We start from the raw sequence: 26,748 nt of genomic DNA on the forward strand, positions 1-26,748 counted from the left end.
TTATTTGATAATCAGTGACTACTTTCTTGGGGTGGGGGAATTCCTGATATCGTACTGATATCTTATATTGCTTATGGGTGCATCCCCCCCATTCCGACACTAACCCTAACCTCTATGGAAGTGCCGCCCCTCAGACAATTAGAAGTCAATGTCGGAATGGCAGCATGTCGGAATGGAGAACGGCCCCCATTTCTTATACACTGGTATACTGTAACTTCACGGTCATGGCGATCTGTCTACGTTAGATCTATTTGCTTTGTACAAGCCTGTATAACTGCAATTTCCAAACATAATAGAGTGAATTAAAACTAGAAGGATGCAATTGGAAATTGCAAGTGTGGTTGCCATGACTATATTCTGCAGCAAGTTAACTGTCATGTGAAGCTCAACCAATACTCGAGCTAGCACCACTCCTCAAAAGTTTTTCCTTCAATTTCCAATTGCATCTGATTTCCATCAATTTCCAATGGCATCTGATTCACAAAAAAAGTTTATCTAGTGGTGAAAATAAAGTTTATCTAGTGGTGAAAATAAAGTTTCCCCAGAACTACAGTGTTGCCCTGTCGGGCAACCACACTAAAAAAACATGAAAAAAAACACAAAGGTCTCCACCTTTGCAGTCATTTTCATCTCCCACTCCCAGTTATCCCTCCTGAAGTCCTCTTCAATAGCTGTATGTTCCTTTGCCCAAAGCGTGTCTTTGTTTCCACATTCATTCCTGACAGAGATCGACTGGGTGTAGGAGTTTCTATTCGGAGATCTTTATAGCCATGTCTGCCCTGGCGCAGTTCATTCATAGTAGAGTTCTCTATTCTCCTGTGTGATGCTACTTAATTCTTTGTGGGTATCACTGCATGAGCACATTCCTGAGCTCTACTTTCTAACCCCTCTAATTGAAGGGGGCCTGTTCCATTGCCCGGAACCTCTTTTTTCGTTTCATCACGTTTCATGCTGTTGGTACTCATAGCTTCCAGTTCCCACCTGATGTCGTGTGGGAGACCCGACTGCTCCATTCCGTGTTGAATAACTGCCAGCTTGCATAACGTTTTTAGACTAGGGCTAAAGTCTAAGATGTACAGGTCAGACAGCTCTGTGGCATCTTCATTAAGATCTTGAACACCATTTGGAACAGTGAATCTATATCCTCCAAAGATGATGATACGATCTCCCATCATGCAACAGCACATCCTAGACATCAGTGGACATGGGCCTCTCCCCTTGGGCTCAACCTTCTTCCACGAGAAGGTCTTTGGATTTAATTTCCACAGATCATTGAAGAAACGGTCCAGAAGAAAGTTGTGACCACCAAATATGTAAAGCTCACCATTGTAGGCAAAGGCTGAATGACACCAACGTCCTTCCGGAAGAAGCTGTGCAGAAGGCGTACTCAGCCAGCAGTTGGTCTCTGTGTCAAACACTCTGATGCTATTGTAGTCTGGTCCCGGCTGGTCCCCTTGGCACGCAAATACAAACATCCTTGTCCCAATGATGGTGGCAGAATGACATGCTAAAGCCTGTGGAGTGCCTGTGGTGTTAATTAAAGACCAGGCCATGGTAGTGGTGTCCAGCTTATAAATGTCATTAGTGCATCCAGTCAGCTCATTGAATCCTCCCAAGATATACATGACCTTCCCCAAGACACAGGCCGAGTGACCCCACCTCGCCCCCGGAACATTCCCAGAAATCTTTGGCTTGAACCATTTATGGGTGTTGACATCAAATGCATAAAGCAAATTGCAGTACTCGCCCCCCCAGATGTAGATTGTATCGCATATCAGCACAGCTGTGTGGCCCCAGCGCCGGGATGGAACTTCAAGGGGATGTTCTCTACCAGTTGTAACTGGGGGCAACTTCATCCAGCGCAATGACACTGTGTTGAAGACATGCACCCCGATCTGACCCATGTCGTAAACGTAGCTTTCACCATCACCGTAGCCTCCAAAGGAGTACACCCTGTGCCCCACTGTCACAGCAGCATGACGTGTTCTCTTTGGTCCTTTCAGGTGCAAGGACCAGCGGATCATTTTAAACACCTGCACCACGGTGATTAAAACTATATTCTTCAAATGTTGCCCTGTACAAGAATGGTGTTGTATTGTATGCGCTACAGCTTATATTGGAACAGCGGCACAAACATCACGTGACCCTTGGCCAATCCACAAAGCCAATGGTTGGGTTGGCCGATCAGGGAAGCCGAAGCCTGTGTTACTCTCCTCAACATGGAAACTTGATTGCCTCTGCAACCTCAACCCAGGACTCTGCTGGCCAGTGGCCACAACAATTACTAGGGCACAACTAGATAACATGAGTTCCACACTTAGTAAAAAGGATCCCTGGCTAATAAGCCATAAGCCATGAGGCCCCTGCATAGGGCAGGAGCCTATCTCCTGTTTCTGTAGCGTGCAGAGGCAGACTGATGTACAAGTACATACCCAACCCCCCCGGACTTGACAAAAGCACTACCAACCCTTGATGCTGAATGCCAAGTGGGGAGGCACTGGGTTCCATTTATTTGGTCTTCTCTTTGGTATATGACGACCTCCCAGTCCCAGATAGTCACACAGAGACAAGACCACTGAGCTGGTCTTAACTAAAATTTGAAAAAAGAAAAACTCAAATACTTTATTAAATAGTTCATCTTGACACTACATAGGGACAACTCCCGTCGCAAGTTGATGATGTCATATGTGTGGTCCAGCCCTATGGAATATGAAATGCGTGGGCAAAATAAATAAATAAAACAGCTCTCAAACGTCACTTCTTCAATGCTTTCGCCAGCTAAATGCTCAGCTCTTGGTTTTCTCTCCCTCCCCATGCAAAGCAACAACGTTAGGCTATAGACAAGCGGAATATAACGAGATATAGTAAGACGCTTAAGGGCGAAAAGCGACCTCGGCCATCTGTCTTGGCCATATATGGATTCTGTTAGTGTGGTTTTCCTAACAGGGCATCATCTGGGATACAATATCCTCTTATGCCCATATGGAGATCCCTAACAGAATCCTTTTTATGCCCATATATGGAGATCCCTGCTCTGAGTATCTGACATCACTGTGATGTCACCTGTTTATGCCCATAGTATGGAGATCCCTGCTCTGAGTATCTGACATCACTATGATGTTACCTGTGATGTCACAGTGATGTGTCAGGGGAACCACAGTGTCAGGCATTACCCCTCCGGCGTTACCCGTCCGGGTACGGTCAAGCTGTGACGGTTCTAATAGTAATTATTATGATTCAATGATTATTCAGGGTATAATCACAACAACCCACATGTATTTCTATTATAGGCATAGGCCTATCTAATCTATGATTACAGATGCTCTAAAATTGTGAAAAACATTTTCTTTTCATGACGAATTAGAATGTCTCTTGCTTTCATTGGATTGTGCAATATACTGCAAGGTATTTCCCTTCTGCAAAACAAATGTATCCTCTGATAGAAATAAAGAGCCACGACCTTGATTTGACCAACAATATTTTCTTCTCCACAGCCCCTCGATCGTGTGTCAGGTCATAACGTTGGAGTTGAACTTGGAAGGCTATGCCATAATTGGTGACTGAACGATTTATGTTACTCCAGAGGTCACTGTCTCGATGGCGAATTTGAGTGACAACTGCTTTTTTACTTTTAATTATAAATAAATACCAGACATCTACTTGTAACAGAGTTCTACTTTTACTAGTCTTAAGTAACAAATGTGAGCAGGCTATTTCCCCACCACCACTGCACAACACAGCGAGCTCTGGCATCATAATTCGGGTCACCCATTCTCGTGTAACACCCGGGTGCGCGGAGGCGTGTCCTTTTTCTCCCTGGTCCTTGAGCGGCTGGAGCAGAAATGTCACCTATCAGTCGATGGAAACACTATCTGCTGGGAATCGCCGAAGAAACGCTCCCAGGTAAAAGTGTATTAACTTGGCCGGTCAAGCTGTCAACGTATTTTAACATTATTTAGTTTGGGGTTTAGTTTGTTTGGATTGTCAAACTCAAACTGTAAAACAATGTTTAAATGTTGCGAATCAATTTTGTTCGACTCTGACACCTACTCATTGATTATAGACGAGTTCTGACGGGGATACCAAGTTGTCACTGCTTGGCAGTGTAGTTGGCACACTATACTATCCATGTATGACATGGCACAGAAGTCTGTCGGAGTGTAATCTATTATAAGCTCTTTCAGAAATAGATGTGTTGCGTCACATCACATGTTTAGCCTGCCAGTGATGTAAAGCAATGTTCTTAAGAGGCCTATACTTCTATTTACTCCACTACATCTCGGATCCAAATATTGTAGGCCTACTTCTAAATGTATTTAGTTAATAATTACTTTGTAGATTTGGATTATTATTTCAAAACATTGATCATTTATTTTCAGCCCTATATAGCCTACATTTTGGCTATTTGAAAATAGCAGATCTGCTATTTTCAAAAGATCTTTATACATTTGAAAACTTCAAATGGGACATTCTGCATAACGAGTACTTTTACTTTTGGTACTTTAAGTATACATTTTGATGTCAATATTGTAGCCTGTATACATTTTGAATTCCAGACTTTTAGGCTACTGTAACAGAGTAGCTATTTCTACATTACAGTATTGATAGCTTTACTCGAGTAAAACATATGAATACCATTTTGAGAACCACGGTCCTACTACACACTACAGTTACATTTATGCTGTGTGGAGGGCAGCAGCAGCAGCATCCAGAGAGGGTTTGGTCATCATCATCATATTATCTCTTCACAATTTGCATGAGAACATTTTTACATCAACATTTACATCCCCTTGAGGTTTGGTGAGGTTTTGACTGCACATTAGGCTGTTCGTTTGTTTGTTATTTCAGTCATTAACATTTTCTTTACAAAGATGAGTAGCCTTAATAGGATGTACACATAGAAATACATTAAGTCATATTATATAGCCATTGTTCCAAAAGGTAGGCTCTATGAAAAGCAACATAATCACCCCTCTGTTATACAGTATATAAAACCCTAATAAACGATTAAAAAGGAAATAAGAAGTGAAATGCATTACACTTACATTTAGAATATATAGGCCTAACTTTTCAATTAGCAAAGTTAATTACACATTTTTATTTAATTATCGCAGCTCTTAGAATAGGTCATTTTTGTATTATTATATATTTTTTTAACCTTTTTACATGATTTGTCCTACTGTAGTTCAAATTATTTTAAACATACCAAACCCACCAGTTAGTTCTCTCTAACTAACCTCTGGAGACAATCGGCTGTATTAAATGACCTTTTAAAGCATTTAAAAAATCTGATAGTATGTTTATTTAAATATAATGAATTATGTGTATCTTGGTTCCTGATAGCTACATCTGCTGGGACAATATCTTGATATGATGAGGTCCAGGAAGGTGGCTCCTCCTGATGGGGGCTATGGCTGGGTGGTGGTCGCCTCTGCCTTCCTCACCATGGGCCTCACTGCTGGCGTCATGAAGAACATTGGCCTGTTCTTCCTGGAGATTCAACAGCATTTCGGGGTCCTGACCAGCACTACCTCTTGGATCACCTCCACCACGATAGCCATGTTTCACTTAGGAGGTAAGAACAAAGAAGGTAGCTCGCACTCACTTTCTGGTCGCTCCAAACTTTTTTATTAACAAGCAGCAAAAGCATTAAAAAGTTTGGAGCGACCAGAAAGTGAGTGCGAGCTACCTTCTTTGTTCCTAGTATTGCTGCGTTGGCAGTTTTAGCTCGGCACCGAAGACGAGGATGTGCGTTATTTTTTCTTTGAATCACTTAAATATTCACAATGCGTCAATAGAATAATCGCGATGAAAATAATCTATAGTTGCAGCCCAACCCTATACTATCATACTTTGTTTTCCTCACAGCTCCTGTGGCGAGTGCCCTGAGCATGAGATTCTCCCAGAGAGTGGTGATCATGGCTGGGGGCCTCCTGGCAGCCTCGGGTATGCTGCTTGCATCTCTGGACCTCAGTCTGCCCTGGATGTACCTCAGCTTAGGCATTCTGCAAGGTAACCTCAAGGGTATTCTTAAGACCTTTGCACACAGGCGTGTTTATCCGCACGGATAAAACGGACAATTTCGTTTTTTTCTCGATCGAACCCAGTTCGATTCGTGCGTCTTGTCGCATGCGGTAAAAAAAACTCATCACTCCTTTTATGACTCCATATGGGATCCGCAGCGCCGATTCCGCACAGCATTGCACACCAAATCCAATGCGTTTTATTCATGCAGCAAACGAAAAAAGTGCTTTGTTAATTACTACTCAATAAGGACTGTTATTCAAAGGTTGGAACTAGGACCCGCCACAGTGGTGTCCGACTAGACTTAAACCGGGATATCTAACGATATGGTGAAGGTAGTCAAAGGTTTGTGCGGTACAAAGATATCTGGGTTGTAAGGCCAAATATCTTGGGAACTGAATATGAGTTGGTTGAGGTTGAAATGTCCTTGAAGATCCGTGGATAATCTTGCTGGTAGAGTTGGAGATTCTCGGGTGCGATGGTTGAATCCGAATCTACCATGGGAATGCGACTGCTTTTATACCCGCAGTGGTTGAGTGATGTCATGTCATGGTGATGTCATGATGACAAGTCAGTTATATCCAATCCAGAATCTGCATGGGCATATCCAAATATAGACATCTCCATATATGGGCATCCAAGGCTTGATGAGGTCAGCATCAAGATGGGTCTCTCCACATATGGGCATCTCCATATATGGGCATCCAGGACTTAGTGAGGTTGGTGTTGAGATCTCCATATGTAGAGGTCCATGTAGGCGGGAACAAGCAAGATGATATAGAAAGCCTTCGTAACAGTCGCCCCCTGATTTCCTTTAGAAATCTGTCAATAGTATGAAGGCTTTATAGAATTGTTCCGTCAATCGGCCTGACGCCATGTAAGGCATACAAATGGACAAAGTCACATGCTGAGCATTTCTTTTTTAGGTCACAATTCTTGGTGGAATGTTGTCGTCCGCAGCCCCAGCACCGATGACCATCTATGATCCAGCCGCGCTTCTGGTCTACAGTCAAACGTTTGAAGTTATCACAGCGATTCAGAGTGTGCTTGTCATTGTTGCAGAATGGGCAGTAGAGTCCCCTACTCTCTCGTAGGTTCTGGATAGGAGGTTGAACTGAAGAAGGAGATTGATTGACTTCCCCAAATAAGACGGCTGCTGTTGCTGGTCTCTGATGTGAACGATCCGTCTGACGTGGGTACTCCCTTATTGGACTGCTTCTTCGCTCTCTATATGTATCAGTCCGTGGCCGGTCTTCAGCCTGGACCTTGACTTCGAATTCCAACCATTCTGATAGGTCCATGAGAGTTGGTACACTGATTTTCTTAGGATATATATATTTTCTGAATGCTGTTTCCAAGTCAGGGGTTAGCTTACGTATCAGTTGTTTGACATGAGATCCACAAAGTAATTCTGCCTGGCCTTCTCTCCCTAGATGGTTCAGCTGACCCACAAGGGCACGTGTCTTCAAGGCAAAGGTCCGAAAAGCTTTGTTGTCTCCACTTCTGATACTGGGTCCACGGGTCAATTCATCAATACGTTTGATGGCCACCTGGTAGGACTGTCCATACCGTTCCTCCAGACCTGCCATTGTCTCTGTATATGGGCGAGATGAATTAGAGTATGCTTCAGCCAACAGCTTGGCTTCCTCTAACTGGAGATGATCAACCAGTATACGGAACTTGAATCGTTCCGAGACGTTGATGGGGAAGGTGTCCTCCAATGCTCTTTTCAACTTGGAGAACTCCCAGGGGTCTGGAGAATTGAAGATGGGAATAATGGGTGCTGGCCCCCGGTAGATCTGTTCCTGACTCATGCATGGGTCAGAACGAGGATTTATTACTGATCGAGAGCGATGCCTTCTTGACTTCTGATCAACCTTGGGGGATCTGATTTGTCCTCTTGAGGTATGATGCGCTGGAGTGTAATGTCTGCCTCTAGAGTGGGAGTGACGTGTTGAAGGAGAGCGAGATCGTCTTCCAGAATGACGCTGTGAAGAGCGAGAGTGTCTTCTGGCAGGGGTATGTCGCTGCTGTTGCTGTCCACGGTCATGATGCCCAGAAGATTCAGGCCAATAGCCCGAAGAATGAGGCCGATCTTGGGGATAGGTGCGTTGTTGACTAGAACGAAGAGGTCCCGGAGACGGAGTTCTGCTGAAATGTGTCTGGCCGGAGCGGTGATGTCCAGGGGATCGGGATCGCTGATACCCTTCAGACTGACGAGATGGTCTCCGTTGCCGTACTTCTGACGGAAGTCGTGATCTTCCGTGGCTTCTTGATGGGTGATTTTCAGACTGACGAGATGGTCTCTGTTGATGCAACTCGGACGGAAAGCCTGATCTTCTCGATGGGTGATCTCCACTGCCTTCCTGTTCCGATGAGGGCTGATACTCACCTGGGCCCTCTTGCTCCGGTGGAATTGAGGGTTCAACTGAACCATGTCGCCCCGAATGACGCTGAGTTGAGGGTTCTACTGAACCATGTCGCCCCGAAGGACGCTGAGTTGAGGGTTCAACTGAACCATGTCGCCCCGAAGGACGCTGAGTTGAGGGTTCAACTGAACCATGTCGCCCCGAAGGACGCTGAGTTGAGGGTTCAACTGAACCATGTCGCCCCGAAGGACGCTGATTTGAGGGTTCAACTGAACCATGTCGCCCCGAAGGACGCTGAGTTGAGGGTTCAACTGAACCATGTCGCCCCGAAGGACGCTGAGTTGAGGGTTCTACTGAACCATGTCGCCCCGAAGGACGCTGAGTTGAGGGTTCAACTGAACCATGTCGCCCCGAAGGACGCTGATCTTCTGTTCGGCCGGCTTTCTTCTTCCTGGCTGTTCCATACCACCTCCGACCACCTTTCCATGCCGCTCTTAACATCCTGCTACTGTGGTAAGCCCTTGATCCGGCTAATCGAAGGACCATGTTAATTACTACTCAATAAGGACTGTTATTCAAAGGTTGGAACTAGGACCCGCCACAGTGGTGTCCGACTAGACTTAAACCGGGATATCTAACGATATGGTGAAGGTAGTCAAAGGTTTGTGCGGTACAAAGATATCTGGGTTGTAAGGCCAAATATCTTGGGAACTGAATATGAGTTGGTTGAGGTTGAAATGTCCTTGAAGATCCGTGGATAATCTTGCTGGTAGAGTTGGAGATTCTCGGGTGCGATGGTTGAATCCGAATCTACCATGGGAATGCGACTGCTTTTATACCCGCAGTGGTTGAGTGATGTCATGTCATGGTGATGTCATGATGACAAGTCAGTTATATCCAATCCAGAATCTGCATGGGCATATCCAAATATAGACATCTCCATATATGGGCATCCAAGGCTTGATGAGGTCAGCATCAAGATGGGTCTCTCCACATATGGGCATCTCCATATATGGGCATCCAGGACTTAGTGAGGTTGGTGTTGAGATCTCCATATGTAGAGGTCCATGTAGGCGGGAACAAGCAAGATGATATAGAAAGCCTTCGTAACAGCTTTATACAAGGAATAAAACATATATTATGTCCTGGCGAAGATCTAATTGATCAAAACGTTGACAACGCAATAAAAATACAGCGGAGCTTTTTCTGCATCACCAGTGTGCAGACTGTATTTTCTTTTGTATTCTTGTATCCCCGGGCCTCAGGAGATGCTGCAGTTTTGAATCTGTTATATTTAAACAATATCATTATGGTTCCAGACATAAACATCTTTATCAAATGGGGATCCATGGGCTAATGCATAGCCTATCAAACTACTGGCCTGGGTGTCCTTTAAATGCTAGTCAGTCAGAGTGCAGGTGAGTAAATTAATAGGCATGTACTGCCCTAGGGGGCTGTCTGCGGTGCTGAACTCTGTCTCTGTAGCATGATCTCGCCTTGCTGGAGTGCTCACCTGTGTGGTGGTTCGAGAATATTACACAGTATGTAGTATAGGACACTGGACACATGATGTGACCAGAAGATATGAGACATGGAAAAGAACAGAATGTATTAGGACAACAACAAATAACAGAATGTAATGGAAAAACAACAGATGCATCTCATATCATTGTGCACGAGCGCCAGTAGATGCTTTGCTTTAGCAGATGAGAGTGAATCAACAGGCGTATGTACTTTATTTACTGGTCAATGTCAGACTCATAACAGAATGTAACCAAATGGACCCGTAAAGGTCCATTTCACTCTCAGAGTACAATCAACACTGAGGATTTTACTGTGTGCTCACTCTAGGAACAGGCATTGCCTTCTCATGGATCCCAGCCAACAGCATGGTGAGCCATTACTTCTTACATTGGCGTCCCTTCGCCTATGCCCTGGCCAGCTCAGGGGAATGTGTCTTTGCCATCATGTTCAGCCCCTTCTTCCAGTGGCTTATCGATGCGTACACCTGGCAGGGCGCCATGCTCTTCATCGGAGGCTTACAGCTCCACCTGTGTGTCTGTGGAGCCCTCATGAGACCCCTTGAAGCCCCCGCCCGAAAAGCTAACCTCGAAACTAAAGAGGATCTTCTAGACTGCCATGCTCCTGGGGTTGCTCCGGAGGAGACGGTTACGTTCCACTGGTCCCTGCTGAGGAGACGTGAACTCCTCCTCTACATCGTGTTCGCCATCCTTGCGGCCGCAGGGTTTTTCATCCCACCTCTCTTCCTTGTGCCCTTCGCCACCAGCCTTGGCATGGAGCATTACGGCGCAGCCTCCGTCCTCTCCATGTTGGCGTTTGCGGACCTGCTGGGCAGGCTGGCGTGCGGCTGGCTGGCCAACATGAGGCTGATGAGGAACCTGCAGCTGCTGACCATGGTGGTCACCATGCTGGGGGTGGTGCTGCTCCTGCTGCCGGTCGGCCACAACTACTGGGCCTTGATGGTGTTCACCTGGCTGTACGGTTTCCTGTTCGGCTGCGTGGTGGCCGTCCACGTCACCGCCATCGTGGACATCGTGGGACTAGAGCGCTTCGACAGCGGCCTGGGGCTCTTCATGCTCTTCAGGAGCACCGGGGGCTTCATGGGCCCACCTGCTGCTGGTGAGTGAGCTTCTGACTGGAATCAGTACTGTCCATTTATCTGTCTGTCTGTCTGTCTGTCTGTCTGTCTGTCTGTCTGTCTGTCTGTCTGTTAGCCCACTGGTTCTCAACCTTTTCAGGCCGCAACCCCCAAAATAATCATATTTTGACTGGCGACCCCACCACCCTGACGAGCGGCACTACATCTACATGCATGTAGATTGGCTATTTTCACAATTTCTTCCTCTAATATTTGGCAATTTGGCCAATGTTTATTTTGTCATTTTAGAGGTATTAAAAGGTCCTTTAATTGTCACTTTAGAAATGTGCAGATACCCTCTTTACACTTTGTTTGTTTACTGTTGAGTGAGAAAACAATGTTGCACATTAAGTTCATCATCTGGGGACCCCCCAAAATAATTTGGGTCCTGACCCACAGGTTGAGAACCACTGTGTTAGCCAAATAACTTGACAACCAAGGGGCAGATATTCATTCAAATGTACATAAGCACTCGTCCTCAGTGACTTAAAAGTGAAAGGTCTGTACTCTGTATTAATCAGCACATGAGCTCTAGTCAACATACAACAGGATAAGGAGTGAAGTGCATAGAGTGCTAGGAAAAGAGTTCATGGTCACAATTCAGTCAAAATCAAAATGACATAATCACAACTCAAAGAGTTATAACAATATGTTGGAGGGTTTTCTCCCTCACTTGCACAATTTAGTATTTAAAACGTTTTATCATGAAAAGGTAAATTGAAATTGAATTGGTAAAGCTTCAGGGCCATTTTTCACTGCACGTTGACTCACTCCTGAATGAATAGATATAGGGATATTTATTTATTCATCAGCCCTGGCTGGCTGACTATGCTGTCTCCTATTTCCTGTCTTCTCTCTGGCCAGTGGTGGAAAAAGTAATCGCATTTTGTACTTTGTAAGTAAAAGTATCAATACTGCAATGTAACTCTGTTACAAAAGTCCAAAATTAAAAATGTTCTTGAGTAAAAGTATGAATGATGTGTTCGCATCAAAATGTACTTAAAGTACCAAAAGTAAAAGTAACAAATGTTTGAAAATAGCAGATCTACAAGCTAACAACACGTCGCGATGCGACGCATTGTGAGCTTGTAGAGTGGCTATTTTCAAATAGCCACGGTATAAAATAGGGCTCTGATATCCGATCTGAAGATCAGATCGCAGCATCCCTAAATAGGGCTAAGGTGGTTTATATATGTTTTATAGTAAAGGCACGATATTTGGATCCGAGATGTACTGTAGAAGTGAAAGAATTGGAAATTGGAAATACTCAAGTAAAGTACAAATGCCTCAAAATTGTACTTAAGTACTACAGTACAGTAGTAAATCTACTTAGTTACTTTACACCACTGTCCCTGGCGCAGGCTGGCTGGTGGACCAGACGGGGGACTACGGTGCCGCCTTCTACTTCGCTGGCTTCTGCCTGGTCTCCTCAGGACTGTTTGTCCTCCTCACTGACCTCCTTGTTAAGAAGAGACAGATCAGAGCTGCAGAAGGTACAGAGGCTGCCCCAGCTCTGCAATACTCAGGAACGTCAACGGACCAGAAGAGCGGGATGGAGGAGTCAGCACGTGGTGGTGTGCAGGAAAATGAACAACACGTCACATGATTAACATTAGCATCAGCGTTACTGAATGACTCGCAGAGATCTGTCAGGTCAGAGCATGTAACGGATTGTTTGGCCGTCTTCTCACGGCTCTCACCTGGCGGTGAATCTATATACAAGCTGCCAGCAAATGGTTTGTGGGCATGACCAAAGATTGTTAGGTTAAAACCAGTGTTCATTTTGTTGACTAAGCCACTAAGGCTAAGACTAAAAGACTAGGACTTCGATATTTTGTCAACCAGACTAGACAGACTAAACCATTTCTGATTACTAAAATAGGACTAAAACTAAATCAGAATTTGATGTAAAAATTAACACTGGATAAAACACACTAAAACACACTGTGACTTGATCAGTGTGCTACCCAGGTCATAGCACATAGTTGGTATGTACTTGTTGAGACCGGAAGGTTTTCAATGGTTGCCGACACAAATCAGCCTAAACATGCCTTAACCTCATTCTGTAGCACAGAATAGGATTGTGCCAGTCCAATGCCAAAGTACTCATTATGTGTGTCTAAAACTACTGTCACAATGTGTTTCATATCTACATTGTATGTATGTGTGCACTGCAGCATATTCAGTGCTGATAGAATCACTCAGGATAAATATAAAGAAGAAAGACTTTAAGTATATAATCTATATATATGAACCCACATATGCATTTGAAAGCTAGTGCTTAATGAACAGAATAGAGCGTCTCAGTGTTGTTGAAAAACCGGGCCTTATCTGAAAAGTATACTGACATGACCTTCTCAGCAATACAAAGGCATGGTTCTCTGGTCATTTTAGTTGTAGTAAAAGTGTCCTTGGGTTATACGTGATTTTGTTACCTGTGGGTGGTGTACTTTATCTTGCACATGGTTTAACATGCCTGGTGTGTTGGACTATATATGGACACAATATTATATGTGCAGACTGTCTTATACTGTTGCAAGATAACTTGAAGCCACTCTACTAACTACATACTGTATATCAGTATATCTCTAACAACTCTAATATTACATAACATAAAATTCTTTATGATCTCCCAAAGATGGACTAATTCATCTTCCTAATGTCCTGAAAGGACTCCTGTCCTAGAGGAACATTTTATGTTGTTTGACACTGTCAGGAGTACAATTTATGGACTTGTTTAGCATACTTTTGCACTTTAATTCTTAAGATACTGTACCTTAAAATACAGTTTTTAAAGTTAACTCTTAAGTAAGTTATTATGTACAGAATGTAATTTGTGATAGTACCTGTAGCATCTTGTGCACATTGTAAGCCATACATCACTGCACTGATTGTATTAAATGCATATTTTCTGTTCAGATTGGTCCTGTAGTTCTCATACATACGTATCTTAGTATATCACCATAACATCCAAACATAATTTGAAATTGATACCAATGTACAGTTAATCTTATACGAATCGTTACATATTTGCACACACTGCACAAGAGTGAATGGTGAACAGTCAGGTATTGTTTCCAACAATTTAAGCCTTCACAATGAACTAACTTTTATGTACTGTAAAAATCGCTGCAGCATTACACTGGTAATACCTGCTTTCTGAATTAAGGGGGTGAACTTGCCACATGATCTCATAGTTCTGCTTTGCAGAACAATGCACTGGACAGTTCTTGTTACAGTAATGGGTCAAAGGCCAATTCAATGTTGACACAGGAGTACATGCTAAAGGAAAGGCACTCCTGAGAATGTTAGTCTTGGAGTTGTTTAGATGTTCCCTGACATCGAATCCTGCCTGTTAGGATGAGGTAAATCACTGGTGCTTACGTAAGTGCTGCTGTTTCTTGAGATATTTGTGTGAATATGAGTCTACCACCCACCATTCACATAATGTGTACCGTAAATTGCCCATTTATCCTCCATGTTGAATGAGCCTATGGTTGCTACAGTATGTGTTAAGATATACAGTACAAGTACATACATATACATCAACACAAATGTTATAATTTGGGGTCTGATGAGCTTCAGATCATTTATCACAATCATTTCACGACTTTCTAATGTTTTAGAAAGTCGTGAAAGGGAGGGAGAACTACACAAACCTTCTGTGTGCAGGAACTCTACTGCCACTGGATGGCAATGTTGTCTTAATTCCTCCACGTTTGCCCAAAGTCTCAGACAAAAAAAAGGTTTAATACACAATTTAATTTTGATGGATTCAAAATAGAACCAAAGTCTGAAAGAGACATTGACAGGTTTTGACAGACACGCCCATTTGACGTCCACTGTGTTTATGCCATGGTTGCTAGGGAATGGGGGTCATCTGCACTCGCACGCACACACACAAACACTCACACACACACAGATAGTTAACGCAAGTGTGCACATGAAGGTTTCTAGTTTACTGTCAACTGCAAAAATAGGTAAGAAATGCCATAGACACATTGGGACAAAGTTTGACCTTATTTGTAAGATAGAAAAAGGACTATCAGCAGCAACTTGTGTAATGTGTACTGGCTGCCATTATGGCTGCAAGAACCCCTCAGGAGATCAAGTATAGCAAGATAGGTGCCGTTATGCATCACTTCATGCCAAATGCAGCTTTGCATGTGCAAATACAATTAACTAGTGAAGCAGAATAGTGATACATATTTTTTTATTTGTTGTATTGAATGATCATGTGATCACAGTAGCACACACAACTCATTCTGTGCCAATGACGTCTCATGACGGTTTTTTTGCAAAGGCGTTCGTCTTTTGAGTTTTTTGTATAAAAAAAATAAAAAACTTTTTTTTTCATTTTTTTTTCTTTTTTCTAAAAGATGTCAAAATGACCTGGGATCAGAGAGATGCTTTTCTCTGTTTGTGTGTTGGCTCCCTCGTTTAGCTGATTGAGAAAATGTGTGTCCATTCTAGTGGATGGACACTTTTTTTCATTCAAACAGCTCTATCTCTGGAACCATTTGTCTGATTGACAAAATTCTTTTTGCCACTGAATCACAACAACTGTGTCTGTTTCTGTGGGGAAAAAAAATTATAAAAAAAAAAAAACATTTTTTTTGATTGTGCAATAAAGAAAAACATACAAAACCGTGGCACAGCTACCTTGGAGCCATTTTGGCATTTGGCACAGAATGAGTTGGAAAAGCTCTTGTAGCAGACTTCCCTTACCTTGTGCAGAGATAAAACTATGCTAGAGTTCAACCAGATACTCCTGCATTTCCCTTCATTTCAAATAGTCCCAAGTACCCAAGATTATAATGACCCAGGCCATGGTTTATCAACCTGGGGCTATTCCTTCAAATTGTCTTTAGTACATACAAAATCACACTCTCTCTCTCTCTCTCTCTCTCACTCACACACACACACACACACGCACGCACGCACGCACGCACGCACGCACTCACACACACACACACACACACACACACACACACACACACACACACACACACACACACACACACACACACACACACACACACACTATGCCTACTGCATATCCATACATTTACAAAGCATTTATAAAATGTATAAAAGCTGTGTATAAAACATTTCAACCCACATTTGTACAAAATAATTCGCTAGAAATACATCCATACTTCCATTCATTTCCCCCCAATACACCCGCTTAGATTAGTACAGTGAACATTTTGCTTGTTTGGACATATCTAGTTTTAGACGCGGAAATAAAAACAAATATATAGGCTCTATTGATTATGAGCAATGCAGACCCTTTACCCATGTCTGGAGAAAACTGTAGTCCTTCACATAAAAATACATCTCTATTGGTTTGGTGTCAACCTCTTTGTCTTCAAGTAGACTACAAGAATACAGATTCATTGAATTGCTTGGCATATTACATATCGTACATATGTTTTACTAGTATACCCTGACCTGGACTGTTCCGACTATCTTAATGAACTGGGGGTTCCCAGCTAAATGATTGATAGTTAAGAACCAAAGGATTTTACAGTGTAGAATGGTGTCCCAAATCTCAGACGGGGATATCATGTGATGTGACATAATGTACGGTATGTCAAACATGTGACATAATGTACGGTATGTCAAACAGGCTGTCCTTGAAATTAAAACGGTTGAGATTCGCTGAGTTTGTTAGCATTCGGAAGTAAGAGCTTGGGTTTTGATCAGGCTTGTCTGTGAATTAGGCCTATTACTGTATGTTAGGCCTGCATGTACTGTACATCTGCTGACTAAACACAAGCAAACATAATATAAACATTTAAGATGAATCAGGATCACTTACTCTTTTCAAAGTAAATGCATTAGGCATTATCTCTTCTTTTTTTCTTTTTTAAACTGGCTATGGGACTTGAATTGATTTTTATACAGTTAAGAAGAGGGCTGCTGTAATTCAATTCTTCATTGCCCAATTCTTCATTTCTGTGCATAATGACAATTAATAGCTTGTACAAGTTGAAATGTGCAAAAATGCCTACAATAAGACATTCAACTATTGCTTTAACATTTGAAACAAAAAACATGTTGCTGACAGTGTTAAAACTGAAACAGACCTATGGTATGTTTGGTTTTATGGGCTCAGTTGAAACACAACCAATGATCAACCTTCATGAGGTGTGGCTTACAGGCTGAATAAACACAATAGGCCTACACTACAGTACACAGGCACAATTATACACCTTTTAACTATTCATACAAAAAAAAAATATATATATATATCTTACCACCATGGCCAGTTATAAGAAAGAGACAATATTAAAGTGTCTAAAAGCCCCTACTAGCAGGCCTAGATGCCATTCTGTTCCTTACACCCAACCAGACAACCTGGCAGAAGGGTGGCGCTAGCTTGAGGAATGACCATGGACAGGGGTGTCGCACCAAGTATTCACTGCGGGCCCCCCATGAATGTTCTTCATAGCGGGAGAACTATTGTGCTTGTGCTTTAACTATTGAAAAGATATACAAGCTCACAGCGCGGCACAGAGTGCCGCGGTGCGAGCTTCTGATATTTTTGAAAAATCGTGAAAATTTGTGCAAGTCTTTGACTGTTTCAAATCCTTCTAAGTTTTTTTGAAAAACCTGGTTCTATCAGTGGCGCTCAAACGTTTTCATGTGAAGGACCCCCAAAATGATATGTATTTGGCCACGGACCCCCATCTCAAAATATTTAGTTCCAGGGACCCCCCAGAAGCAAAATTTGAGTTGCAAAATGTTCACTTAAAAAGTACATATATTCAATGATTTGCATTTTGCACACATTTTCACGACTTTTCAAAAATAGCAGATCTGCAAGCTCGCAGCGCGGCACTCGGTGCCGCGTTGTGAGCTTGTATATCTGCTATTTTTCAATAGTTAAAGCATTAAATAATTAAGGCCCCTCCACCTCATCCTCCGAAGAGCTTTAAGATGTACAGCAAATTCCACAATCAATCCAGCCAATAGTTTTTGGGATAACTTGATAGACAAAAAGCTTGACCAACTTTGCCTTGACCCTTAGCACCCCACCCAGCACTAGTGGAGCTACAAACAGATACATTTTGCCATGAAAACAGCTATGATTGTAATTAGTATATTACATAAACATATCGGTCTGCTGTCCCTGAAATGCAATTACATTTGAAGCTAGCAAATTTAGGGTGATATACTAGCAGTAACTAGTTAGTATATCTCAACAGCCGTCACTTATTGTAGGCTTGTATTTTTACCCTTGTAAGCAGCCAAGGCAATAAAACCCAGTGATATGCACCCCCACATTGAGCTGTAGCAAGTTGTATATTTTGTATAAAACACGGTACAGCTGATACGATTGCCAGGGTCCACAACCAGGAACTGCTAGGTCATGTTGAGTCAACATGACCTAACTGGCTTGAATCAGAATTATATCAGAGAGGCTGTTTTTGTAAAAGATACAGACAAAGGTACAGTTCAGTCACATGCTGACTCAACATGGGGCAACCTCACACAAGGCAACCTTTTAAAGTTCCATCCCCCGGTGGACATTATGGATAAAAGCTGAAAGTTTACCAAAAGTAATAGGTTTATTTACCTGACATTTATTACTAGAGAAAACACATTCTATTTGTTTCCCTGCAAAGGAAGAGCATCATTACCACTCTTCACCGAAACCTACGGTTATGACAAGCAGCTATCAATTGTGCTCCCAACATGGAATGGTAAACGTTTTAAGGAGTGTCTTTTCTCAAAAGTGACAAATCATAAAGGGACTCAAGTATGTCTGGTGTAAAAGGAAACGCAGCAGTGCATTCAAAATCGCGAGACTCTCCTTCAGTGATAAAAAGTGATAATGGATCTATACAGGGTTCCCACACATCTTTACCAATTAATTTCCAAAACCTTTCCAAAACTTTTCCAGAATATTTAACCCGATTTCCAGGACTATATAACAATAGTTCAGCTCAATAACGAGTCGCTTACTCCTATGCGCAATGCCCAAAGACAAGTAGTGTATGCCAGTGGTTCTCAACCTTTTCAGGCCGTGATCCCCGAAATAATCATATTTGAACTGGGTACCCGGCACCCTGACGAGCACTAAGAATTTTATTGTGAAAATAGCCGATCTACATGCTCACAACGCCTCGCAACGCGAGTCGCTGTGAGCATGTAGATCTGCTATTTTCACAATTTCTGCCTCTAATATTTGACAATTTGGCCAATGTTTAATTTGTCGTTTCAGAGGTATTAACAAAATAAATAACCAAAGACAATGCATAGCTATTTTTTCCAGGACCTTCCAGGACCCTTGATCAATTCCAAAACTTTTCCAGTACTGGAAAAATATTTTTCAAATTTCAAAATATTTCCAGGAATTTCATGACCGTGGGAACCCTGTCTATATTAGTGTGTGGGTGTAAGGGAGTGTGTGTCAGCCAGTCAGAGAATGAACTAGAACTCCGTTGAGGTGCTAACTTGCTCCTTGTGCTCCAGCAGAGCGCGCCATGAGGTGTGCTCGCCAGTGACATCACCACTGGCATCACCAGGAATGCTGGTCCCTCATTGGCTGTTAATGATGACGTTGCCAGAAATGCTGGTCCCTGATTGGGCTACGGGCTTAAACACACACAGCTACCTACCAACACACGCAGCCGAACGCAGTACTTGCGCGCTCTGCTGGCGTAAGTAATGAGAGAGACACGCTTCCAGTGGTTAGCAGACATACACAAACACTCATTGGTCTACACTGCATATTCTTTTGCTCAGGCACTTATTATTAAGTCAAATAAAAATAGAAAAATAATACAAAAAGTACTTCTAACAGCTGACATAGCATGTCACGTTGTTTCTTTCTGGTCATACCGGAGATAATAAAATATCCTTCATTATATCCCTAACTACATGGAGCAAACCACTTGACACAAGTATATTTTCTGTGAACAGAAAGGTGCATCACTATCTCACTTAAACCTCTATTGCTTTGATCTGTGCATCATTACATTGTCATTGTCTAAAACGATCTGTATGGTGATTCACTTGACTCCTGTAATTATGCTACCGTGGTATTGTGTGTGTGTGTGTGTGTGTGTGTGTGTGTGTGTGTGTGTGTCGTGTGTGTGTGTGTGTGTGTGTGTGTGTGTGTGTGTGTGTGTGTGTGTGTGTGTGTGTGTGTGTGTGTGTGTGTGTGCGTATTAGAAGCTGGACTCGGGGACAGTCCTCTTGCTGCGTCCCAGGGAGGTCGTGCTGTAGCGAGTCCTTTGCAGGGTGCTGTAAGACGGTTTGTCTGCGTCGAGGCTGCGCGGGGACGGCACCGCAGACGTCCCGTTGCGATGCAAGGACGCTGTCCTCCGCATGCTCTGCTCTGCCTTGGTGGGTATGTTCGAGGAGCTTTGAGAGCGCTTGATGTCGGCGGCGCCGTGACCTACAGGTACCTTCCCGTTCACCTGCTGGTCACCCAGACGGCCTGAGGATCCCCTGGACCTGCCTCCGTCCTTTCCGGCTCCCGCCGCCACACTGCCGTTCGACAGGGAGGGTCTCATTGAGCTCCTTGCGCCTCCTCCTGCCTCGCTTCCTGCCCTCCCCGATTCACCGTCCTTTGACCTCCTCGTCGAGTCCCTTTCCTTCTTCAAGAAGCTGCCTCTGAAGAAGGAGAGAAGTCCCTCGTGGCTCTTGGGCTCCTCGGCTTTCTTGGACCTCGGATCTCCTTTGTGTTCTCCTTGCCCGTCGCCTTTATCGTCCTTCTCCCCCCTGCTGGCCGCCTTTCCCCTCCGGAGAGTTCCGTCGCGGAGGTTGGACGCACTGGAGCTGGGCTGAACTCCGGCGCTGGAACTCCTTCTCATCTCCGTCTCCTGGGAGCTTTTGGAAGATCCCTGTGTCCTGCTGCTGTCCTTCCTCCTGGTCAGGGTGTTACTGCTGGAACTGCTGGTCACAGTGACAACGCCCCCCTCCTCTCTCGCTTGGCCCCCCTTGGCACTTCGTCTGAGGCTGGCTGTTTTCTCCGACGGCCTCCTCTGGCCCTCTGGCATCTGTGGAGATTCCGGCGACAGATCTTCTCCTCCCCTGCCCATGCAGCTCAGACTGCCACGACTCGGGGATCGACCCTTTGCCCCGGCATGGCCCTCAGGGCCCTCCTTGGTACCTGCAGTGGTGGGAAAAGTACATTTTTAACTTAAGTAAAAGTGTCACTGCTGCAATGTAGACATACTCTGACATGTATTTGAGTAAATGTACAAAAGTATTGGTATCAAAATATACTTAAAGTACCAAAAGTAGAAAGTATACTCATTATGCAGAATGCACATTTTCAAATGTATGAAATGTTTAAAGATCTTGTGAAAATAGACGATCTACAAGCTCAAAATGCGTCATGATGTGACGCATTTTCTTCAAATGGCCGAAATATATTTAGGGTTGAAGTGGTTAATGTATGTTTGGTAATAATAATCAAAATCTACAAAGTAACGATACCTAAAGTTTTCAAATAATTATAAAGGAGTAATATTTGCCTCTGAGATGTAGTGGAGTAGAAGTAAAGGTACAGAAAATTGGAAATACTTCAGCAAAGAAAAATAGCAGATATACAAGCTCACAGCGCGGCACCGTGTGCCGCGCTGCGTGCTTGTAGATCTGCTATTTTTCTTTGCTGAACCTCCCAAGTCGTGAAAATGTGTGCAAATCTTTGAAATATGTATTTTCAATGCGAACGTTTGTAACTCAAATTTAGCTTCTGGGTGGTCCCTGGAGCTAAATATTTTGAGATGCGGGTCCGTGGCCAAATAAATATCATTTTGGGGGTCCTTCACATGAAAAGGTTTGAGAACCACTGACATATTAGTCTCTCAAGAACAGACTAACTGAGCTCCAGTTAAGTGAAAAGGACCTTTTCTTTGACGATGGCTCGCCAGAGTGCTGACATATAGAAACGTAGGTTTTCACGATTTTTTCAAAAATAGCAGATCTACAAGCTCGCAGCGCGGCACTCGGTGCCGCGCTGTGAGCTTGTATATCTGCTATTTTTCAATAGTTAAAGCATAAAATAATGATACACAATGATGTGTACCCGTTCTAAATGGATTAAGTACAGTACTTGAGTACATGTAGTTACACCACTGGGTACCTGTTGGTCCAGCCATCAACGTGGAGATGGGGTCCTGGGTGCAGCGTGGCCGGCGGCCAGACTCCAGGTACTCCACCAGCTCCACAGGGGCAGCAGCAGGAGGATCCAGGTGAGGCGCTGCTGCCTCTGGTTTACGTCTGCCCTTGGAGCCAAAGGACCAGCGCAGGGGAAGCACTTTGCTCAGGGTGTCCCTGGTCTTGGTCGTCGGGGTTCTCATGCTCACACTGCGGCCGTGGAGGCCCCTGATGAATGGTCTGCTCTCAAAACCACCTGCTTAGTTAAGAGAGAAGAGGAGAACATATTTATTCTGCTCTGTACTGGAAATAGCGGTTTTAATTGTCACTTTTTGTAAAATTATTAAATAATTAAAAAAGGTCTGAGAACATAGATTGAGTATTACATCCAATTGTGAGCATTGATAAAAACACACAAGTGATTTTTTCATTTATGTGCAGGGTTTCCTGCAGGAGCTAGGGGGGGACTCTGGTGCGATTTCTTTTTAAATTAAATCAATTCCCTTAATTCTGATTCTTATTTTTGCCCTCAACATAGGAGGAGAAGTTGCTTAAACAAACACAAATGCAAAAGTATAGTTTGTTTTGGTACACAATCCAGAGCCATGTCACGTGCCTGCACGTTTAGGAGGAATTTTGCATAATTTTCACCAGACTCTTGGCCGGGTGCTACTACAGATTTTAGGCCGGGTGGCCGTCTGGCCAATAAAGAACTGCCGGAAACCCTGATGTGTCAATCAATCATCAGGGTATTTTTCAGTTATGAGGAAAAACTTTCCCAGTTTGATTCTCCTTTCACTCAATGGGAGTTTGCTATTGTGTTGGGCGATAAACCTAGTGATGTTACACATGTAGCTCTTGTGAAAGTTTTACCTAACACTTTAGTTATCCAAATTGTGATCCCATTGTTATCTGAGCCCTTGCAGTCCTAAAAGTCTGTGCATGGTCCTGCATATGGAGGCCCATTTCTAAAAACGCTTGAGTTGTGAGGTTTATTCCTTGCTAATTCATATCACAGAAGTCTGAGCTTTCTTCACATAACAATAGATATGGATATGGATCATATCACAATAGTGAAAATAAAACTCAGAATGCTGTGATACAGTATAGAGCTGGTATTACGAGGGGGAAAAAGAAGAAAGAAACCCCCCCCACACACAATTTAGGCCTTCTTAATTACATTCAGGTGGAAATGGACTTCAATACATAAATATATTGCTAGACAGTCGATAACACAAGCCATTAAAATACAAGAATGATGCATGGTACTAGATCAAGTTGCTGCAGCAGTGCCAAGCCAAAGTATTACTTTAAAATAATTACAGCCTAGGCAAAGGACTTGTGATTTACCTTTCTCCGCTTTAGGGGAGTTGTCATGAAAGACTGGAGACTCGGGGGAGTCAGGTAAGGAGGATGGGCAGGTGGTGGAAGAACGAGACACCAGACTGCCTCTCTTACTCTCCCCTGCCAGCCGGATGAGCCAGTGGTCTGACATGGATGAGCTGGTGGACCCTGAATGAAGGAAAGTCACAGAAGGGAGAGAGTGTGAGAGAGGGCTGGATGGACGGAAGAATATCAGCAATATCTTTTCATTTATTTAACAGGAACTATGATGAATATTAATTCAAATGTAAATGTGGCAGATTTAGACAGGGTTTATAGTCTATCTATACAGTACTAGTAAGACGCCTCAGTGCGACAAGCGACCTAGGTCACGCCATGTCTTAGTTATGTATATCGGACCAGTTACCCATATATGGAGATCCATGTACTGTATATGGAGATATGCTGTGAGACCCCAAACATGCTTACTCAGTTATTCGTTATGTAAAATCCTATGACGTCTATCACATCTGACATCATACATACAATCCCTTTTATGGGCTTAAATTGATGACATCAGGGATCTCCATAATTGCGACCGTCAGGGAGCAGTTTACTATGAAAACCTCCACCGGCCGTCCGTCCGTCCGTCCGTCCGTCCGTCCGTCACACCTTTGTGACCATCAACAAACGTCACACCTTTGTTGATGTTTAAATCGAAGAGTCTTGGTCAAATACTTCTGTTGGTTTCTGCACTGATCATTTATACAATTCAGCTGTGTTTGCTCGTGTCATCATGATGAGGTCATAAATCAGCCATGCCCAAATATAGATTTTACGGGTTTACATGCTTACTCAGTTATTCGTTATGTGAAAGTCCTATGACGTCTATGATATCTGACATCATCATACATACATTCCCTTTTATGCCCATAAATGGAGATCCCCTCTGTAGAACCAGCCACTGACATCACTGTAATGTCAGGGGAACCAAATCCCTTTTATGCCCATATATGGAGATCCCTGTGATGCCAGGGGAACCAAATCCCTTTTATGCCCATATATGGAGATATGGAGATCCCCGTGTTGCCAGGGTAACCAAATCCATTTTATGCCCATATATGGAGATCCCTGTGATGCCAGGGGAACCAAATCCCTTTTACGCCCATATATGGAGATCCCTTATGTCATCAATATTAAGCCCATATCTGTGAATATCTTTGGGTACCAGATGTCTCCATATATGGTTAAATGGTCCGATATACATCACTGGCCAGAAGACCAAGAAATGGTGCAACCTCGCCCTTTGCTTTTCTCCCTATAGGCATCTTACTGGTAGGTAGTTTAATGAGGAATGCAGTATGGTGGTAGGTAGGTAGTTATGGCCTTTGATGTAAGATTTTCACTTTCTAGGATAACTATATTTGCTATTCCCAGATGATGCCCTTTTAGGGTACCCCTCATGCCCATATATGGAGATCCCCAGGCTTTACTAATTAACATAAGTTTTATGCCCATATATGGAGATCAGTGTCCCAATGTCATCAGATATATGGGCATAAATGGACACAGGCAAACTAGATGGGCTGTATGGATATCCAGATGTGTGATGTAAGTGTTTTATTCCAAATGTGGCACCCCACAGACATATTTCCAGAAACAAAATCCCTTTCATGCCCATATATGGAGATTTCTGATGTCATCAATCCCAGGCCCTGTAAAAAACATGGTTGCTATGGTATGAGCAACTTATGTCTCCATATATGGAGATTCAACTTCAATGAGTAACCATGGCAAACTGTCAACTGCCCGTATGTCTTGATAATTGGTAAAACAAACTTTTGGCCTATTTGTGGAGATAAGCGACCAACGGTCGCTTATCTCCCGATTAGGGAGTCTTACTGGTGGTTACATACATATACAGTGGTTCCCATGACATCACAACATACAATCCCCTTTATGCCCATACACCAAGATCCCTGTCTGAACCAGCCTCACCACTGTAATGTCACCTGTTTAGGCCCATATATGGAGATCCCTGCTCCGAGTATCTTTAGTTTAGTTTAGTTTATTTGATCACTCACATTTTTACAAGTCATACATCCACTTAGTCATTGTTACATGTGGTCAAAAGGAATAGGCTGAAGCTGAAAGCTTGTAGAAGCCTATCCTACTTATTCAAGGAGTAAAATACAGTGATTAGTTATAGGAATGTTTGAAATTCAAGGATACATCGGCCTCATAGCAGATATGAGAGAATGGAAAATAAAAAATAAAAAATAAATGGAAAATTAAGAAGAGGGAAAAAACATGTTGGAAGAATTTCCATATACATCAACACTAGCAATTCAGGAATCAGAATATGTTATAAGAGTATACGATTTTACCTTCTGGTGATAATGAAATAAATGAATAGATGAATAATCTACTTTTTTTTCTCAAAAAACATCACTGTGATGTCACCTGTGATGTCACATGTGATGTCACAGTGATGTGTCAGGGGAACCACAGTGTCAGGCGTTACCCGTACAATAAACATGAATATTCTATATTCATGTTAGTTTAAACCGACAAAATGTTTTATGACACATTTTACACGTTACACAAATTCAATATTATATTTGTGCCACGTTACACAGATGGGCAATGGAGGTTGGCTAGTGTTCATTTCTACTCAGTTGTGTGAACATATCACAACAGTGATAGAAATAATCTTACCTCTAAGGGAGCTGCTGGCAGACCATGGGGGGATGGTGTTGCGTCTCTGGTAGAACAGTATGTAAGCCCCCTTGGTACATACTTCCTCCTCAGGCACCAGGTCTACACTGCTGTCATCATAGCTGTACCACTGGCCATCCACCGAATTCCTACAATAAGCTGGATTACACGAGAAAATGTTTATAGATTCCCAAACTCTTCAATCTTAAACCTGGCATCCCTATTTTAGGCATGTCATTAAAAGTGAAAATGTACAAAGTACAAGCACAATTTAAGAGCGGAGAAAGCGCTGCATAACTTGTGCTCAGTACAAATCATTGGACAGCAGTACAAAGAGGGTCCCTGACATTCATGCGCTGCAGGGGTCTTCAACAGGGGGTCCTCAGAATTACTACAGGGCTGCCGCTAAATCTTTGTGTGTTAGGATATACAGTATATATTTATTTACATTAACCACTTGAACCATAGCATCCCTTTAGCCAAAAATAGAAGATCTACAAGCTCACAACGCCGAGGTGCGTTGTGAGTTTGTAG

General features: G+C 43.1%; 3 protein-coding genes across 4 annotated transcripts in view; 1 reads left to right on the forward strand and 2 right to left on the reverse strand.

The window, feature by feature from the left end:
• Positions 1–830: 830 nt before the first annotated feature.
• On the reverse strand, positions 831–2,024 carry LOC308282176 (kelch domain-containing protein 3-like; the record flags this gene model as incomplete). The annotated part of the gene is made up of 1 exon (XM_080722521.1): positions 831–2,024. The coding sequence occupies one exon, from the start codon at positions 2,022–2,024 to the stop codon at positions 831–833; it is 1,194 nt and encodes a 397-aa protein (XP_080578647.1).
• A 1,798-nt stretch (positions 2,025–3,822) lies between these two features.
• On the forward strand, positions 3,823–12,940 carry LOC308281629 (monocarboxylate transporter 13). The gene is made up of 5 exons (XM_080721858.1): positions 3,823–3,903; positions 5,344–5,575; positions 5,869–6,012; positions 10,245–11,033; positions 12,414–12,940. The coding sequence occupies exons 2-5, from the start codon at positions 5,371–5,373 to the stop codon at positions 12,656–12,658; spliced, it is 1,383 nt and encodes a 460-aa protein (XP_080577984.1). The 5' UTR covers positions 3,823–3,903; positions 5,344–5,370; the 3' UTR covers positions 12,659–12,940.
• A 6,174-nt stretch (positions 12,941–19,114) lies between these two features.
• Positions 19,115–26,748, reverse strand: part of usp43a (ubiquitin specific peptidase 43a) — a 123,306-nt gene continuing 115,672 nt past the window's right edge. The window contains exons 14-18 of one of the 2 annotated variants that reach the window (XM_080721466.1): positions 26,215–26,373; positions 23,524–23,685; positions 22,160–22,429; positions 19,255–21,181; positions 19,115–19,169 (exon numbers count right to left, since the gene is read on the reverse strand). In XM_080721466.1, the coding sequence (XP_080577592.1) occupies positions 20,235–21,181; positions 22,160–22,429; positions 23,524–23,685; positions 26,215–26,373 (1,538 nt within the window). In that variant the 3' untranslated portion in view covers positions 19,115–19,169; positions 19,255–20,234. Of the gene's footprint in view, positions 19,170–19,254; positions 21,182–22,159; positions 22,433–23,523; positions 23,686–26,214; positions 26,374–26,748 lie in introns of both variants that reach the window. The other variant, XM_080721465.1, reaches the window with a different exon arrangement.

The sequence above is a fragment of the Nannobrachium achirus genome (genome assembly GCF_963921795.1).
Source record: "Nannobrachium achirus genome assembly, chromosome: 3".
Taxonomy (NCBI): domain Eukaryota; kingdom Metazoa; phylum Chordata; class Actinopteri; order Myctophiformes; family Myctophidae; genus Nannobrachium; species Nannobrachium achirus.